At 37.2% G+C, this 20029-nt stretch overlaps 1 protein-coding gene across 3 annotated transcripts; it reads right to left on the reverse strand.

Moving 5' to 3' along the window:
- Positions 1–316: 316 nt before the first annotated feature.
- LOC145108708 (RING/FYVE/PHD-type zinc finger family protein) lies at positions 317–8203 on the reverse strand. Of its 3 annotated transcripts, XR_013708504.1 has the most exons (9): positions 7697–8202; positions 7094–7324; positions 6451–6753; positions 4236–4322; positions 3027–3864; positions 2151–2308; positions 1775–1877; positions 1014–1072; positions 317–411 (listed from the first exon to the last, which is right to left on the reverse strand). XR_013708504.1 is itself a non-coding variant. In XM_079045783.1 (5 exons), exons 1-5 carry the CDS (start codon positions 7934–7936, stop codon positions 3064–3066), a joined length of 1659 nt encoding a protein of 552 aa, XP_078901909.1. In that variant the 5' UTR covers positions 7937–8203; the 3' UTR covers positions 2862–3063. The 3 variants fall into 3 exon arrangements, 2 of the variants coding, with proteins under 2 accessions (XP_078901909.1, XP_078901908.1); XM_079045783.1 differs by lacking the exons at positions 317–411; positions 1014–1072; positions 1775–1877; positions 2151–2308 and having other exon boundaries at positions 2862–3861; positions 7697–8203; XM_079045782.1 differs by lacking the exons at positions 317–411; positions 1014–1072; positions 1775–1877; positions 2151–2308 and having other exon boundaries at positions 2862–3864.
- Between the last annotated feature and the right edge of the window lie 11826 nt (positions 8204–20029).

Here is a 20029-nt window from a genome sequence, read left to right on the forward strand (position 1 = left end):
TCCCTAGCCTAGTACTACCATGTTGTTCTAACATATCACATAAATCAAATAATTCGTAAGGTATTTTGGGGTCTATCCGCGAGCTACGGCTGATCGTAAACTTGCATTCTCCTTTATTATTTTGAAAACATTTTAAGAAAATCGTTTTAAAACCTTGTCCTCAGTTTGAGACTGGAGACACACGAGTGTTTCCTCCAATTCACTCAAACCAAGGCTCTGATACCAACTTGTAACCCTCATAAAAATCATGCCAAATTTGAAGTTTTAAAAACATTTCAAAACCCATGATTATTACAAAAATTGTTTTCAAAATAGTATAATATCAGAGTATCCCAGAATCAAATCATAAAATCATGAAATATGAGGAGTTGTACGATCACGCCTTCGCCTTCCCGCGATCATCAGAAGTACCTGAAACAATAATCGATAAATGTAAGCTCGAACGCTTAGTGAGTTACCCCCAAAATACCAACGCCATAAAACAGCACGCATAATAAGCCTTCAGCCTGACTGGACCGCCTCGCAGGCCTTCAGCCTATCTGGACCGCTCTCAGAGCCTTCGGCACGTCTGGACCGCCTCGCAGGGCCTACAGCCTATCCGGACCGCTCGTCGGGCCTTCGGTCTGACTAACATGCCCTCCTGGGCCTGTAGTCTATCCGGACCGCCCTGGGTATGTTGGCCTTCAACACAAAGCATGACCGCCTTAACCCAACCCCCAATCAAATAAACATGTGCATATAATATCATACGCTAGCATATATAACAGTCAAACCGATCTAACAGATCATCAATCATAGCAACATCCTATAACCAGGATACAGACCTAACCGGTCACTAACATAACATCATCCTATATACCAGGATACCGACCTAACCAGGTCACTAAGCATATCACCCTCTTAACTACCAGGATGTAAATCAATAAGCATATCATGCAATAAACCCGGATACAAATCCGATAAGGGCCGACATTGGTGCCTTAAACCCTATTGATATAGTGAGGATAACTCACCTCACAAGTAGCTCGAATCGATAAAGTCACTCCACCAAATGCAGCTCCAGATCTAACACCTACATCCACCGATGACTCACTTCCATAAATTCCCAAATTACCAAAATACCCCCATAGGTCAACTGGTCAACCATTGGTCCAAGTCAAAGTCAACGGTCAAAATCAACAGTCCATGTTGACCCAACTCGTCGAGTGCAGCTAGCAACTCGTCGAGTTCCTTAAGAACTCAGAAAGTCATAAATCCCTCACTGACTCGCCGAGTTTCCGACCAACTCGTCTAGTCCATGCGTGTCCAGAAGTCGGGGAAAACCCTAACTGACTCGTCGAGTCCTCTTACTGACTCGTTGATTCCATGCAGAAACCAAACAATGGGAAAACCCTTCCCAACTCGTCGAGTCAGCTTATCCGACTCGTCGAGTTCATACAGTCCATTTCTTGTCATTTTGAGCCACTCCAAAGCTCCAATTGGTAGATCTAGCCTCCTAGGGCCTAGTTATCACGTAAAGTTGCAAACTTTACGTGCATGCAAGGTCTTAAGAGCCAAAACTAAGCTAAAGGAGAAGCTTTAGGCAAAGAGAAGGCCATAGTTTGACAAAGACTGAAACTTTATGACAATAAGGGGCTAAAGGAGTCCAGATCTAAAGTTGCAACCTCAGATCTTGCCCCAAATCCGGAAATACCACCACAATACACTAAAAAGGGCTCTAAACTCATGAATGAAGAGATCTAGCTAAGGGAGAGCCAAGGTAACGACTTGTTACCTTCAATGTGATGCTAAGATGGAGTAGAGCCCGGATCTACAACTCCTCCTTGTTCCAAGCTTCTTGAACTTCAAGCTCTTCTCACCAAGATCCACCTTCCAAGCTTAAAAACATACAAATATGGAGAGTAAACACGATTTAGGGTTTCTAAGCTCAAGGGGGGTCTGTAAGGGAGGCTAATGACCCTTTAAATAGGGTGCAAAACCCTGGAAATTAGGGTTTCATCCTGCAGCTCTAACTCGTCGAGTTGTATCCTCCAACTCGTCGAGTTGGTCACTTAAGACACGCGGCCAAATTTGTTCCTACTTGACGAGTCAGGGCATCCAACTCATCGAGTAGACCTTTCAAAATGGAATTAAAGCTGTAAAGTTTATACCTGAGAGTCGGGGCGTTACAAACTGCATGCTCCCAAAAGAGTCCAAACATGTTTTGCATCACACCGGACATATCTCGTCAGCTGAGAATATTGGGATCATGATTCGATTTTGAGGATAGTACGATACTCCACGGGAGACATATTTTAGCCAAGTCCATCTATAGGGATAGCTAAAAGAAAATCTTAAACATGTGGCGCAAAAATACATAAATTGTTGTGAAAAAAAACTTTGTAATTGTAAAATAACTAAAAATGCCATGGAAAAATAAGAGAGTTCATAATGGCAGTATAAACATTTTACGCAGAAATACATAAATTGTTTCAAAAAGTCATGAATAAGTTACTTCTTAAAAACTCATTTATTCATTTAAGAAGGTATTAAAAAGTTATTTTCAAAAACACTTTTAAGTTTGCCAAACACTTTTTGATTTATTGTTTATTCAAAAAGCCAATAAATTGTTTTGAAAAACAATCTATTTTAGTCTTAAATGTAAAATATGTTTTGGAGAGTCAACGTGTAACTATGTAAAATAAAATATTCTTAAATGTAAAATATGTAAAATAAATTGACATTACATATCTTGTACAAAAATGTAAAATATGTTTTGGATAGTCAAGGTGTAAACTAAACAAAGCCTCTTTCTTTGAGGAAAAGAGAAACAAGTAGGAGCGATAAAACATTATTGATGTTCCAATTTCCAAGAAGTCGAATTAGAGAGCAGAAAAATGAGTAGTATAGGTTGTTCGTCTTAAGTATTATGACACCAAAAGTTAAAGTTGTGAGCCACAACTTAACAAAAAGTAAACATAAAGAAAGTCGAAAGTCTCAAGTTCTAGTCTAGAAAATAGAAATTAACAAAAACAAGTTGTACGTACATGAAACATGCATGATGTGATGTGATGTGATGTATGTTCAAAAAGGGTGTCCATTTTGTATTTGTATTCCATTGGTATGGGCAAGGAAGGGTAAGGGTGTGTCTTCTTGATGACTTAGCGTTTTAGCCGCGGTTACAAGCATCTCAAGTCCACCGGAATCGGGTTCCTCCACTTTGACCTTGATTCGCATATTCTCATACAAAATTTTCATGGTCTGTATCCGCTTCAAATCCCGATCACATTTCCCACAATACCACTTCCCCTCGGGGACACAAGAAAGCTGTGGGTTCATACAGTAGATATGATACGCCTGATCGCAGCCGTCGCAAAGAACAATCTGATGATCGTCTTTGTCTATCATGCAGCTCCGGCAAAGACACGAGGGGCAGTACCAACACGGACCACACACCCCCAACTGCTTTCTTGTTAGGCAATTGTAGTGATACAGCTTGTGAGCACACAACGAATGTCCGCATGTCCGGAAATTGTCCCCAGGCTTCACCTCGCATTTGCAAATGAAACAAGTCTTGAAGCCTTGACCCACTTCACCGTTTGTGTTTGTGTTAAATGTTCTGACACGTGAAGCGGAAGCGGAAGCAGAAGCGGAAGCCATGGTGGATTTTAGCTTCTGGCAAACTATGCAGTTATCGTGAGGCGATCCGATTCCATTCGAGACGCAGCGGCCACAATACCATGTTTTAGGGGGCATTTCCGGACCCACGAGATCGGTACACGAGACGTGGTATATTTCTTCACACGAATCACAAACTAAACAGTTTTGGGGGTCTGCTGCTCCTCCACATCCATGGCAGTTTGACTTTGGTTTCCTCGCAAACTGCTGTTGATGTACAGACAAAGACATGACATCAAAATACAAGATTGAGTTTGTTTATGGCTATTTTCGAGTCTTTTACACTTGCACACATGCAAAATCCTTATTTTTTTGGACAAAATATTGCAATCCCAATCCAATCTAGTTATAAACAGAGAACAAGGCCGTCTTGTTCTGTTCTGTTGTGTTGTGTAACTAACAACTGTTTTGTTAGACTGGAGACAACACGACACGACAAGACAGAACGGCCTTAGTTGTACTTGTACAGTGTTTGTGTTTGGCTCTGACCTCACAAATGTTGCAATTTCAAATGTGTGGGCCGGTGACGAATATAGCCATAGAAAACTTGTACAGTCAGTGAATTGTGATATCAGTACCTGTTCATAGTGAGCCCGGGATTTATCAGAAAGAGTGTTTGCAAGTGTCACTATTTCATTGCCAACCTGTTGAAGCTTTGTCCATACCTATCAATCAAAATTCGTGAAAACTTTAAGTTAAAACATAAAAATATCTAACTCTGTTGCTACTATATTCCTTCCTTCAAGATGATAAATAAAATACTGCTCCAATCTCCATATATACAATTACAATTTTGGTTATATCACACCACTTCTTTGGACTACTATTCTTATAAGTCAAGCCTTGCAATCTGGAACCCTTCAACATTACCCATCAAAACCCTAAATACTCCTGAATTTGTGCTTCTTACAAGTTACAACAAACAAAAGTAGTAAGATAGTTTGATACTTGATATCTTGCCTTGAAATTAGCCCCTACCACACTCTCAGAATAACATCTAAGGGATTGAGTGAACTACTTGGTTCCCCATCATGAATATAGCAACAAAGTGGTTTTTTATATGAATTATGTATGGAGCACTTAGTACCAAAATATGCAACATTAAATGCTTGTTTCACTTTTAACCGATTTATGCAACAATGTTTCATTTCTTACCAATTTATGCAGCCAAGTTTCAACCAGTTATTGGTAAAATATTGCATTTTTTTACTTAAACGCATGATTTACAACTTAGAAGAAAAGTGAAACATCAATTGCATATAATATGCCTGCGCATTTCACCCCACATAAAAATGCAGAGAAAATTGATTTTATATTTAATACAAAAACAAAAATAGTTCATGAAAAAATCATCAGTGACACACAATTCTGAAATATCAAACAGCTTCCAAGAAACAGAGTTCACCATAGTAGATGCTCAACAAAACCCAGGTATGTTATGTTAACCCACTCACTAACACCACTCAAATGAGTAAAATTAGAAAAATCCAATTTCAACAATCAATTGAAGTCTGAAGATGGTGATGGTCTATCACATCCATGAGCAACCTCATCACAAAGATTTGCTACTGCATCTATGATATGCCTAATCATGATCCAACTCCTAAAGTACAACTTACCACATTAAATCCCAACTTTTTTAGAAATTGTAACTCGTTTATTTTTTCTTTCCATTTACCCAAACTTGCACTGAATTTTCTCAAATATTTCTAAAACATCATTTATCCATACAACACATTATCTAACAGTACTTTATACTTAATAAAAAACAGGACTTAAATGGAGTATGTAAAGGGCCAATGACCATGGGCTGCAACAGAAACCAACACTTAACTAAGGGATACATGAAGAAAGCACCTTTTGTATGTTATGATAAGAAAGGAATATGTATTAAGGGATACAGAAACAAAATGTGGCCCACAAAATAAAGGGCAGAAATGGTATAAACTACTCAGATAATGAATACCCAAAATGAGTGATATCACAAAGATGAAAGATCAACTGAATTTGTTCACATATTTGCATGAGATTAATCCCAAGAAATCTTATGATTACAAATTTGGTCCCTATGCTTTAGCCAAAATTGCAAGTTTGATACATTTTTTGAGATCTTTCTGTAATCATCCCTGAGTTTGCGTTTCATTGTGGATTTGGTCCCTTGTCTTTACTCAAAATTGCAAGTTTGGTCCAAATTTATTTCTTTTTAGACTAAAATTCCGTTGTTATAGGGATTAAATCTGCAACGAAATACAAACTTAAGGACAACTTTGGGAAGATTGCATAAAAATAGAACAAACACGTATTTTTGATTTTTGAGTAAAGCATAAGGAACAGATTTGTAATTTACTCCCAATAATGTGTGATGGTCATCTTGGCTCTTAATTTATTTCCTTTTCTTTTAGATGCCACATCAAAAGGTTTAATTCAGGTCTAAAACTAGACAACAAATGTCAAGGAATTGCAAGTACAAAGGTTACAAAAGTAAATCGCTTGAATAAAATAGCAAATCCTGGAAATTCAGAGTATCTATGTATTTGGCTTAAGTTAGGACAAACACCTAAAAATGTAGTATTTGTTTAGAAAATTATCCACTGTGCTGTCTAGTGTTCCTAGCTCGCTGGTATAAAATAAAATATAATATCTGTAACTCGATGCCAATTTGACTATTGCTAATAGGACTTTGTGGTGTTACAGCTTTATATGCATGCAAACTGTTGTGATTCAACATATAAGCCACTGGGAAAATATCAAATATTTGAATAATGAAAGTCAAATTTTGGGAAAAAGAAATACCTGCCGGATATCGTTATGGTAAAGCATTGGGGAACTTTCATAAGCTCCATTCTTAATCTTCATTTTTATAGCATCAAGGTCCAGAATTTGGTTAACATCGACAACACCAAAATTCTTGAGAAGTAAGCCACGTAATTCAGAGAATTTTTCTGACATTAGAATGTCAGAGAATGCAAGTTCATACAACTTGGAGATTGTAGGGCCTTCAGGCTGATTTAATAATCTACCAGATATGGCAAGAGGAAGTTCTTTAGCAGAACCATGTGTTTGGTTGTCACTTCTTTCAACATTATGAAGAGATTCCTGCAGAAGATTAAGACACAACTTGTATGAATCTAAGTGAACGAAAAAGGCATTTAACAAAAGCTCACTAGAATCTGTCTGTCAAAGGAATTGGAAATTTTAAGGAATTGAATTCTTTCACATGTTTAGTTCCCAGGAAATGGAATGGAATCCGTGATCGGATGGAGAGGCTGGGAATTAAATTTCATGGGTTTTAGGATGGAATGTTGAAACCCATCAATCAAGTAACTTTCTGAATTCAGTTCTTTACTTATTTGCCACCAAATGTGGGATTGAGAAAGTAAGAATCATACCGCAGAAATCAATTAGATAATACAAAATTCTTGAGAAAGTAGTTTACCTTAACTGCAGGAGTACATCCACTTTCTGGCCCATTAGGAGATGCATCAAAACTCATCTGTCTGGTGCATTCCCCAACATCATTTTCATGTTCCTTATGTGACTGATGCATCTTCTGTAAGACAGTCTTTCTACAGTGTCTGATAGAACATTTGTCTGGCCCATTAGGAGATGCATCAAAACTCAATATGGGAATATCATGATCATAAGCACTACCATCACCAACCTTTATCTACAACAAACCAGGTTCAATGGTTCACAGTTCAGGTGGATATAGGAGGGAACACAAAAAGATTAAAACTTCTTTTATCCAAGCAACACTTAATGAGGAAAAAAAAAAACAGGACCCAAAATTCAATCTACAACTTTTGAACAAAGGGAGAAGCTAAAAGAAACCCCAAATATTGTTTTGTCATGGTCGATACAAGTACATAACACATTATTAACTAATATATACAAGATTCTTTTTCGAAGTAATTAGCAAAAAGGTTCACAACTTTAAACAATTGCCTTTGCATAACAATATCCACAAAATCCACCATTAACAAAGGCACAGTGAGATAAACAATTTCGAAGAACAAAACCATTTTTACTATTTTAGTACCTTATCACTGAATTCAATCATCGTCTTTTCATCTGGACTGCTCAGCTTTCTGCGTTTTTTCCTCTTGTACATTATTCTTGACCTCTCTGCAGAGGTTTCTTCGCCAACACTAACACCGCCGCTACCACCATCAAGCAACACCGCACCCTCGTCATTATCTGTTCCTTCAGTTTTTATTCTAATACTGCAATTCAAATCAGAACAATGACCATTTCCTGTTTCCTTCTCATCAACCATCATTCCCTTGTTTCAAAATTCCACGAGAAGAAAGGGTAAAAAAAACCCTAAAATGTCAAGTAAACTATCTTGATTTCAACAACGCTTAACTTCTCTATCGAAACCCCAAGTCGAACAGGGAGAGCAGAGAAAACAAGTGTTCGATTCCACAGTTATACTGTTTGTTTTCTATGCCCTAAAGAGAATCTGGAAGTAGAGAAGTGGAGATTTGGTGAAGAGGAAGACTAGGGGGGAGGAGTTAAAATTTTACCCCTTTTAAAATTTTGAAACAGAGGGCGTTGTGTGTGTTGAAGTTACCGGTCATGAGCGGTCAATGGTCATTATTTCTTGGCATTTTCCTACGTGGTTACGGCGACTGTACACCATCTACATTCTACACCACCAATCTTACACCCCGCTCGGGAGTTCAACTTAAAGAGAGAAAAGAAAGGAAATGGGTGTAAATGAGAGGAAAGTAAGAGAGATTGGTGCTCCCGAATTTCATTAAAGGAAGGAAGTGGAAGGAAATGGAAGGAAAACTTTCTTTCCTAACTTTCCTTCCGATTTGGGAGGATTTGAAAAGAAATAACAAAATGTTTAACTTTCCTCCCATTTCTCTCCAACTCGGGAGCACAAATAAAAATTTTGTTTTCCTTTATTTTCTCTTCTTTTCTCTCCTTACTTTCTTTTCTTTTCTCTTCTTTTCTTTGCTACAACTCGGGAGCGGGGTGAGAGTTTTTTGCTTAGGCCTAACGCCTCGTTCTTGAGTTTAACAAAAGAAAAGAAGAGAAAAGAAAAGAAAGTCACCAGAGAAAAGAAGAGAAATGAAAAGAAAACAAAATTTTATTTCGTGTTCCCTAGTTGAAGAGAAGTGGAAGGAAAATGAATCATTTTGTTCTTTGTTTCCAAATCCTCCCAAATCGGAACCAAAGTTAGGAGGGAAAGTGATCCTCCCATTTTCCTCCACTTCCCTCCTTTAATGAAACTCGGGAACATCAATCTCTTCTATTTTCTTCTCATTTCCATTCATTTCCTTTCCTTTCTCTCGTTAAGTTGAACTCGGGAATGGGGTGTAAGGGAGTGGTAGATGCTTAGCATGTTGCCACGTCAAATTTTTTCATGCCACATAAGCTAGAAGGAGTGTTACATCAAAGTTAGGGCTGTTCACTATTTGGATAAAACCGAATTGTCTAATTGGACTATTTGGATTAGACTATTTGGTTCAAATATTCGAATTTTTTGATTGGTTTTCAACAAAACCGAATTATTATTTTGGATTTCGGATTGATTTTGGTTTATAAAATAAGAACCGAATAAACATTTATTATTTATTTATTTATAATATATATCTATAATTATCTATTAATTTTGTAATTTATTTTTTCAAATAGGTTCATAACGTTTCACCCGATAAAAAAAACATCAATATGTATTATCTCTTAAAAGTTTTCTATCTATAAAATATTTAACTATAATATATATTCTTAGTAGTTGTTTATAAATTTCAAATCATAACTAATTAATTTGTTTTCGCTTCTTTTGTAAAATTGGGTAATATTATAATTATATGTCGTTTTAAAATATTTCGGTTTTTTAAAACTGAATTATAAAAACCGATCCAATCGAATTGTAATTGGATCGGATCGGATTTGAATTTAGTTTGTACTATTCGGATCCATGTTTTGAAAACCGAAATCAATTTGGATTCACTTGATTGGATCGGATCAAACCGATCCATCCAAACGAACACCCCTAACCAAAGTTGTAAAAAGATAGAGAATGGAGTGTTAGTTTAATAGATTTCATTTTGGTAAAACAAAATTTAAAAAAAAAAAGAAAAAAAAAACCTATCATCCTATTTTCTCTCTCCTCTATCCTCTCGCTATGCCGGTAGCGATCTCTTCTTAGCGCCCCTCTTAGACTGCTCGGAATGGCCAACGGGCTCTTCCGTTAATCTGACGTGGACATAAAAAAAACGTCGGCATAACGGCGCAAACACCGCGCCACCTAGCCGTTATTCGGCGTTACGTTGCAACGCGTTATTGTGATAACGGATGAAAACGGCACATTTTCGATCAAAATTATGTAAACGGTAATATTTTGAACCGTTTAACAACGGTCAAAAACGTAAAAAATAATAATAATAATAATTTTTCAACTTTTAACTCTTTTATATATATATATATATATATATATATATATATATATATATATATATATATATATATAGTCCAGTTCCTATGAGGACTCATTTTAAAGTGAGGGCACCTTAAAAAAAATTGAAAAAATATCTAAAAAAATTACAAATCATAAAATCAAGCATAGATCTATGTCCGGGAGAAAAAAAATTGGAAAAAAAAATTGCATCATTATAATTAATCCATGATTCAATTTTAAGTTTTTATTTTGCATCATTATGATCCATGATTCAATTTTAATGATCCACAAAAAATTTCCAATTTTTTTTTTCTTCCGGACATACATCTATGCTCGACTTTATGATTTGTATTTTTTTAGGTTGTTTTTCAAATTTTTTAAGGTGTCCTCACGAGTCCTCACTTTAAAATGAGTCGTCACCCGATCCTGTTTATATATATATATATATATATATATATATATATATATATATATATATATATATATATATATAGTGAGGTTCAATAGAGAACCATAATTAACAACGAACCAATGAACCAATCGTGAGCGTCAGAAATCATAATGACCAACGGCCAAAGAAATAGATGTACACTTATACATTAGACGCACACACACCAGATTATACCAAAAAATTCACCTCCTTACCAAAAAACTCACCTCTTTTTTTCGTTTTAATTTTTTTTAGACCACATTTTTTATTGAAAAAAAAATTGAATATACCGTTGTTCTCGATTTTTCGTCCTCTTTCCATAGAGATCCATGTTGATATATAAAACAAATTTTTTTTCCGAAAAAAACTCACTTCATTTTGTTAGTTTTTTCAATATTTAAATTTTTTTATCAATAAAAAACTAATTTTACCAAAAATATTAATTTTTTGTACTCTAATAATAGACATCAACACCAACAAATAAAAACCATCGATCAGTGTGGATTCACACTGTGATTCTAAACTGTAAATATTTCAATTTTTAACATTCACAATGTGAAAAAGTTCGATCAGTTCAGATTCACATTGTGAATCTGACTTACTATTATGCACACTATGAATCTGAGAATGTTCATAATGTGAATCTGAGCAGGTTCACAATATGAATCTGAACTGAAATATCGTTTTTATTTTTAAGATTAATATGTATCTATGTTTAAAAAGTACCAAAAAGTATGAATTTTGATATATTTATTATTATTTTTTTCTATAAAAAAATAGACTTTAACTTTTCAACAAAGAAAATGAAGTGGGTTTTTTTCGGAATTTTTTTTTTTTATATATCATCATGGATCTCTATGGAAAGAGGACGAAAAATCGTGAACAACGGTATATTCGGTATTTTTTTCGATAAAAAACATGGCCTAAAAAAATTTTAAACGAAAAGAATGAAGTTGATTTTGTTATAATCCGGTACATGTGTGTCCATTGTAAAAGTCTACAGTCTTTCATTTTTTGTCGTTGATCGCTTTAAATTTCGACGGTTTGGATTGGTTCTTTGGTTCCTTGATTAACAATGGTTATATATTAAACTTTTTTCCATATATATATATATATATATATATATATATATATATATATATATATATATATATATATATATATATATATATATATATATATATGAGGGAATCATTCTCATATATATATATATATATATATATATATATATATATATATATATATATATATATATATATATATATATATATATATATATATATATATGAGGGAATCATTCTCAACCAAACATGTTTCCTTAAACTATGCTAATAATTACCTTAATATACACAAAAACATTTTTTTTTGTTTGTTTTTTTATTTTTAGAAAGCTATTTTTATCAAAAAAAAATATTTTAAATATATCAATATTCATAATTTTTTATTCTCTATAAATAGACATCCATATTGATATAGTTTTAAAATAAAATTAAAAAATTATTTTTTTTAGAGTTTCAACTTTCGTTATTCATAAGTGGATAAAAATCGATCAGATTTTTATTGCAGTACATTCGTTATTCATTTATGAATAAAATGTATGCTTAATTTTTTTACAGTTTAAGTATCATTCATATATAAATATAACACATAATAAAACTTATTTACCTAAAATATATATTTTTTACATCATTTTTCGTCACACGTTATATTTATGTATGAATAAAATGTGTATTAATGGTCGTTATATGTTATATTCATATATAAATAAAAAATTTGTCAGATTTTTGTTATAGTTTATTTGTTATTCGAATATGAATAAGTAGTATGTTAATAAAAGATGATGTGTTTTAAAATTTTGAACTACTTATTCATATATGAATAACAAATGAACTGTAACAAAATTATGATAAATGTGTTTTTTATATATTAATATAACTTGTGAGGAAGACTAATACACGTTTTATTCATATGTAATTATAACATGTGACGAGAGTTGATGTAAACTGTAAAGAGTTTATATATGTTATATTTATATATGAGTGATATTTAAACTCTAAAAAAATTAATCATACTTTTTATTCATAAGTGAATAACGAATGTACTGTAGTAAAAATCTGATGCATTAGGCCATTCAGGATCATTGCTAGGGTTGGCAAGGTGGCTTATCGACTGGATCTCCCGGAGGATCTTATTCAGGTCCACAACACTTTCCATGTGTCACGGTTGCGAAAGTGCATAGCAGATGAGGGGGCAGTGGTATCGTTAGACGATATTCAGGTCGACGAGCGTCTGAATTACGTGGAGAGGCCAGTGGTTGTTCTTGAGAGGAAGGTAAAGGTTCTACGGAACAAGGAAGTACCTCTGGTAAAGGTACAGTGGGAGCACATGAGGGGATCCGAGTGGACGTGGGAGCCGGAGGCAGAGATGCGGGAGCACTACCCAGAATTGTTCACCGCAGCAGACTTCGAGGACGAAGTCTAGTTCAATTGGGGAAGAATTGTAACACCCCGACTCCCATGTATATTTTTAAAAGCTTTTTACTCATTTTATTGAAGGAACTCGACGAGTTGGAGGCCCCAACTCGTCGTGTAGAACTTAGTCAACCCGCATGGATTATTGGAGCAAAGAGGAGCTTATGGATCTGACTCTACTTCATCTTGGCATCATTTTAAAGGTAAAAAGTCGTTACCTTGGCTTATCTTTAGCTAGATCTTTTCATGCTTAGGTTTAGGGCCATCTTTAGCATTTTTGGGAGTCATTTCGGGTATTGGGGGTGATCTGAAGTTGTAACTTCAGATCTGGACTCCTCTAGGTCCCATATTCAGAAAGCTATTAGCTTTATCTAGTATCAACCTTTAACCATGCCCTAAACCCCATTCTAGACTTGGTTTTGGTGTTCTAAGCATGTAGGACCTTGCATGCACGTAAAGTTTGCAACTTTACGTGAAATTTGTGCCTTAGGAAGCTAGATCTATAAGTTGGAGCTTTGGAGTAGCTTAAAAACGTCTCGATAGGAATTGGACTACATGAACTCGATGAGTCGCATAGCCGACTCGGCGGGTCGGATGAGGGTTGCCCGTATTTGATTCTGCATGAACTCGGCGAGTCAGTAAGAGGACTCGACGAGTCAGTTAGGGTTTTCCCCGACATCTGGACACACATGGACTTGACGAGTTGGTTGGAAACTCGGCGAGTCAGTTAGGGTTTTATGACTTCCTAAGTTCTTAAGGAACTCGACGAGTTGCTAGCTGCACTTGACGAGTCGGGTCAACATGGACTGTTGACTTTGACCGTTGATTTTGATTTTGACCAAAGGTTGACCAGTTTGACTTTTGAGGGTATTTTGGTAATTTGGGAATTTATAGAAGTGGATCACTGGTGGATGTAGGTGTTGGACTTGGAGCTGCATTTGGTGGATTTTGATCTTATCACTTCGAGCTACTTGTGAGGTGAGTTCTTCTCACTATATCAACAGGGTCTACGGCACCAAGGCCGACCCTTTATGATTTGCATATTGGTTTTAGGATGGTTGCTATGTTAGTAATCTGTTAGATTGATATCCTGGTTATAGGATGGTTGTTATGTTAGAGATCGGTTAGATCGCTATCCTGGTTATAGGATGGTTGCTATGTTATTGATTGGTTAGATCGGTATCCTGGTTATATGATGGTTGCCATGTTAGTGATCTGTTAGATCTGTATGACTATCTGTACTTGCATGCTAGCGTATGATATTTATGTGCACATGTTTGTTGGGTTAGGGATTGGGTTGAGGCAGGTCCTGCTTTGTGCTGTAGGCCAAGATACCCGGGGCGGACCGGATAGACTGCAGACCCGGTTAGGGCACACTAGTCAGGCTGAAGGCCCGACGAGCGGTTCGAATAAGCTGAAGGCCCCGAGAGGCGGTCCAGACGTGCCGATGGCTCGGAGAGCGGTCCAGATAGACTGATGGCCTGTGAGGCGGTCCAGTCAGACTGATGGCTCAATATGCATGTTGTGTTTGTTTATATGATATGGTTATATATGTGTATGGCGTTGGTATTTTGAGGGAAGCTCACTAAGCTTCGGGTTTACAGTTGTTGATTTTGTTTCAGGTACTTCTGATGATCACGTGAAGGCGAAGGCGTGATCGTACACCTCCTATTGTTTATGATTTGATTCTGGGATACTCTGACACTGAACTATTTTGAAAACAAGTTTTGTAATAATCATTGGTTTTGACATGTTTTAAAAAGTTTAAATTTGGCATTATTGTTATGTATGTTACACATGCTTTCCTTGGCACTGGTTATCCGAACAAAAACATTTTTTCGCAAATGAAACCTTCTTTTGCAATCGTATGGTTGGTAGAGATAATCCAGCGACTCCCCCATAGCAACAATCGAATCAAGCGACTCCCCCATACCCATAAGCTTAATCGCGACAACACATTTTTGCAACCCTATGAATCATCGCTTACCTTTAGCATCATATCTCATTTAGAAAAATTCATACCTAAACATATATTTAATATGTAAAACAATGTATTTAAATTATGTAAAAGTTATAATTGTAAATTACAAAACTTGAAAGAAACAATACCTGCTTCCCAAGGTGTTGGCTATCCGAACAAAAACATTTTTTCGCAAACAAAATCTTCTTTTGAAATTGTGTGGCTGGTAGACACAATCATCCGCAAAATAATCGTGAACTAGACGTATGTGCCCTTCTTCGCGATCTCTGTTTAACGTCGCACGTCTGGTTAATAGAGGAGTCGAATCTGGTTGTAGTAGCACGTTCGTGCAATACTCGTACATCATAGAGACGAACATATCATCATCAACATCATCATCGTTAGACTGGTCGAACGGGTTCTTTTTTTGGAATTATTAAAAGTCTATGAAATATAGAGAAAGTAAATAAAGTGGTGATTAAAAATTAGGTGTTGTTTATGTGTGTGTATTGGAAAATGACCATTTTCAAACGGTCCAATTCATCGAAAAAGTCTCATTGCCATTCGTTATCACCACCACAGGCGACCCCATAACGGGCCTTAACGGTTAGGCGGGGGCGGTGTAGCAGGCGTTATCCTCCAAAGACTCCATCAGAAATTCGAAGCTTCCTCAGACTAGCAGGTTATTCTCGATGATTCGTAGAGAATTTCTCTTCAATTTGTAATGCCATTGTTCCAGGTAATTTTCATTTTAGCATTTATTTCTTAAAATTTTTGCAAAAGTGGTCCCTACGTTGGGAGTACGAGATAGTTACGTCGGCCGTAGGACCTTAAATGATGATCATGAAATCTCTCACGTACGTTGGGCGTACGTATGTATACGTTGGGTGTATGCAAGCAGGGGATAAACTGTAACATCCCGATGTGAGGTACTTCTAAATTTACCCCCTTTAATTCATTTATGTTGCATTTTCGTCCCACGTTCAAAAATGTATGCAAAATGGCCTTAATGGCTTTGTTGTAATTTTAGGCGTTCGGAGTACGCCATGCGTATGTGGTATATGCTGAGTGAGCTACGACGCGCCCTAGTACGCTGGGCGTACATCATTGTATGTTGGGCATACTTTCCAGATGAGGAAACCCTAATTTTTAGGGTTTGGATGGTATTTAAGCACTCTTATGGCCTCATCTCCTTCACCTTATCAACCTCCACCCTCTCATATGTGTTTGTAACCCTAATATCCTCTTGATGAGACATTTCTAATCTTGTGTGTGTGTTTTGGTGCTTTTGAAGAAGAAGGAAGGAAGAGAAGATCACCTTGGAGGAGTGAAGCTTTCTAGATCTAGGATCACACCACCTTTTGGCACCATTTTGAGGAGGCAGTTGGAGCTGAGATTCGAAGTTGAGACCTCATCAACTTTTGTCTAGTTTGCGAGGTGAGTTTTCCTCACTGTACTTGCGCGTCGAAGGCACCAAGGCCGTCCCATTGGTTTGATATTCACCGATATGCTGAGTATGGAATGGATATAAATTATTATGCTAGATATTGATATGCTAGTCTGGTAGATATGTAGGACTACCTGTGATTCTGTTTGCATGATTATATGTATATGTTTATTATCTGGTATATGTCGACATATTGTGTTGAGTTGAGGTTGTATTACTCCGTGCGGCAGCCAATAAACCCTGGAGTATTCCAGATATGAGCTAAGGTTCGGGTAGGTCATGCCAGACTCATACTGGGGGCTCATGTACATTCCAGATAAGAGCTGAGGACCGGACGGTATGCCAGACTTGTACTGAGGGCTTGATGGTATTTCAGTCCGAGGACTGATCTGGTCAAGGAGCAAGCCAGACATAAGCTGTGGGCCTCGAGGGAAAGTCAGACTTATGTTGTGAACTCAGGGGTAATCCAGTATTTTAGCTGTGGACCCATTGCATGTTGTTATTGTATATATGTTATTTGGTTACGTGTTGGTATTTTGGGGGAACTCACTAAGCGTTGGCTTACAGTTTTGGGTTATGTTTCAGGTACTTCGGATAACAGCGGGAAGACGAAGGCGTGACCGTACACATCATTTTGTTATGATCTATGATTTTGGGAAAACTCTGATGTTGGAAATGTATTGAAAATTGTTTTGTAAACACTTTATGGTTTTGGGTTATGTTTAAAAAGTTTAAATTTATCATGATTTTTAAGAGTGTTACACAAACCATAATTTTTAGAGTTTGGGCCCTATCTGAAGAACTTATTGGCTTTAAACCTTTCTTAACTTTAGCCTCCATCTCGAAACCCTAATCCTTATGTGAGAGTTTTGAAGCTTTAGAGTGACATTTTGGTGTTCTTGGTGGTGAAGGCTGACCCTTGGAGTGGTAGTGTTGCTCTCAAGCTTTTGGATCTAGATTCTTCTCATCCTTATGCATCTTCAGAAGGTATAAAGTTCATACCTTGGAGATTTCTTTTCTAGATCTTGTTTAAGCTTAGATATATACTCTTTTTGTCTGAAAACCTTGATCTTTGTGAGTACGGAATACTCCAGAGCTTTTAGGTTGTCCTTTCAGATGTTTTAGGGTGTATAGTGTCATAAAAATGCAAGCTTGGTCCTTGGTTTTCATCCATGCAAGAGTTATAAAAGTTTAGATGATGATTTAAGTTAGGGTTTTGGTTTTTAGCTTCCTTTTGCCATGCAAAGGAATAAAGGTTACAACTTTATGATTTTAGACATTTTTTGGATGTTAGATATGAAGTTTGGATGTTAGGTCTTAAAGCATTAAGATTTTCATAGAAGGTCTAGATCTCCGATGCGTACGTCGGATGTAACTATGAGTAATGGGTAGTATGCGGGGCGTAATGGGTAGTACGCAGGGTGTAAAACCTCAAATTTTAGACCAAAATTTTCATTTTTAAAACTTCCAAAAACATAGTTTCACAACCAAATATCAAGTACAAGTCATCCCAAAACCACAAGTGCCATAGTTATCAGAGTACATAAAAGATCATGTCCCAGTAGTAAATTCCCAGTGCATGTGTACAATCAGACCTTTGCCTTCCCGCGGTCCTGCGAAGTACCTGCCACATATAAATCAACAACTGTAAGCACAAAGGTTAGTGAGTTCCCTAAGATGCCACATATAACTCAGCATAAAGAAACAACTATGAGTTATCTACAACCCTAGGACTATCAGCAGTCCCGATGTGCTAACAGCATGCTCGGGAGGTTAACCGCAACCCCTAGTTGGCTAACAGCAGCCCTAGCTAAACAAATAGCATATCATCACATAACATAGCATAGCATAACATAACAGCTAGACCCAGTTGGTCATAATATTACAATTATCCTACTACACAGGTAAGATTAAGTGAGGAGACTCACCTGATACAGATGACACAAAAACCTAGCACCTGAACTGCCGGAACTAGACTCCTCCTAGTTAACAAAATAATTCACCTCAATTAAAATTAAGGTCCAAACCACTCACGAGTCCAAGGTCCACGGTTAATCCTTCTAGGGGCAAAAAGGACCATTTTTCCCCTCCCTAGGTCCAAAACCCTAAACTTTGACCAAAAGTCAAAGTCAACAAAAGTCAACAGAAAGTCAACACCCAACGAGTACGATGGGCGTACTATCAGACTAAGCACTTGACGGGGATCCTCCAGACTATGCTGCGTGTAGCTGTGAGTAAGCACGACGTACTCCACAGACTTCCATTTCCACACTTTGGGGTCTTAATCTGTTAAGACAACCATTCCATCCATAGATCTGACTAATTCAAGACCTCTTAATCCATAAATTCGTTGGCTTTAAGCCTTTTCATGGCTAGCAGAGACTAAAACACCATTTTACTCATTCTAAAGTACTTTACTCATGCATGAGGTCAAAAGAAAGATCAAGCAAGCATTTTTATCAACCTAGGTGCCTTAAGATACATGAAAGGACAACTCAAACTCTTTAGAGAGTCTCAATACTCAAAAGATCCAATCTTGGGGACTTAAACTCATGAATATTACACTAAAGATATCTAAAATAACACTAGCCAAGGTATAAGCTTTATACCTGAAAATGATACACAAAGGTGGGGAGTTTCTGGATCTCTAAGCTGGATGGCACCTTCTTCTTCTTCTATAACCTTATTCTTCTTCTACAAGAGTCAAGAACCACTCAAAACTTGCAAAAACACACACACTCAAGCTACACACACGAAATTAGGGTTTTAGAGAGGGTTGGAGGCTGATAAGGGTGGCTAGAAATGAGACCATCATGTTCTTTATATAGGGAGCAAAGAAATATTAGGGGTTTGCATATGAGCCTAGTACGCCCAACGTACTAGGTGACCTCCGTGATCTGCATGGTGCATGAGTACGCTGCATGTACTCATGCGTACGCCCCGCGTACTGACTTGCCAACTTATCATATTAAGGGACTGATTTTGTCATAAAAGGAAAGATTCAAGAATGATAATTGTACCTCATTTCGGGATGTTACACAGGGTGTACTACCAGGAAGCACTTTTGGGACATTTTTGGGCCTTGGGCATTCCCTAGCCAAATTCCCCTCCTTGCCATATAGGTAGCAAGCCGACCCGGACCGACATGGCCCCTCATGAACCTTGCCGCACTTCCCACAAGTGCGGCCCTTCTGGCCTCCGGATCTCTGATCAGCGGCCTTAGCCCGCTTGGTCGTTAGCTACGACTATACTGGCCTCCTATCCCTACCCTGGGCCTCCCTCTCCTCCCTATCCTGAGTCTCCAAGTCGATCTCTCTACTTGTGGCATTGGTCTGAAGCCCATCCAATTTCCTATACATAATTTTTGCCACAAACTCCCTGATATCCCTCCTTACAACACTCAAATACCGGGCCACACGGGCCTGATCCGTCGATACCTGCTCAGGGAAAAACAAATCCCTCTCATGGAACATCTTTGTGATCTCAGTCATTGTCTTTGTCTTCTGCTTGAGAGACAGGAACTCTTGGGCTAACCTTTCCCGCTCAACCGTAGGCACAAACTCATCCTTTAACATCACAGTAAACCTCTCCCAAGTCATCGCAACATGCTCTGCAGGCGTGTAGTCAGCGGTCACAAACTTCCACCAGTCCT

This window comes from Lactuca virosa, chromosome 4 (genome assembly GCF_052849685.1).
Source record: "Lactuca virosa cultivar CGN04683 chromosome 4, Lactuca_virosa_CGN04683_v6, whole genome shotgun sequence".
Taxonomy (NCBI): Eukaryota; Viridiplantae; Streptophyta; class Magnoliopsida; order Asterales; family Asteraceae; genus Lactuca; species Lactuca virosa.

What these genes read in the sequence shown, in the direction of transcription:
- LOC145108708 (XM_079045782.1), bottom strand. Translation starts at nt 7,936, where the DNA reads ATGATGGTTGATGAGAAGGAAACAGGAAATGGTCATTGTTCTGATTTG. An exon ending in TGATTGAATTCAGTGATAAG is followed by an intron (nt 7,325 to 7,696) that starts GTACTAAAATAG and finishes GGTTTGTTGTAG; the next exon opens with ATAAAGGTTGGTGATGGTAG. An exon ending in GATGTACTCCTGCAGTTAAG is followed by an intron (nt 6,754 to 7,093) that starts GTAAACTACTTT and finishes AATCTTCTGCAG; the next exon opens with GAATCTCTTCATAATGTTGA.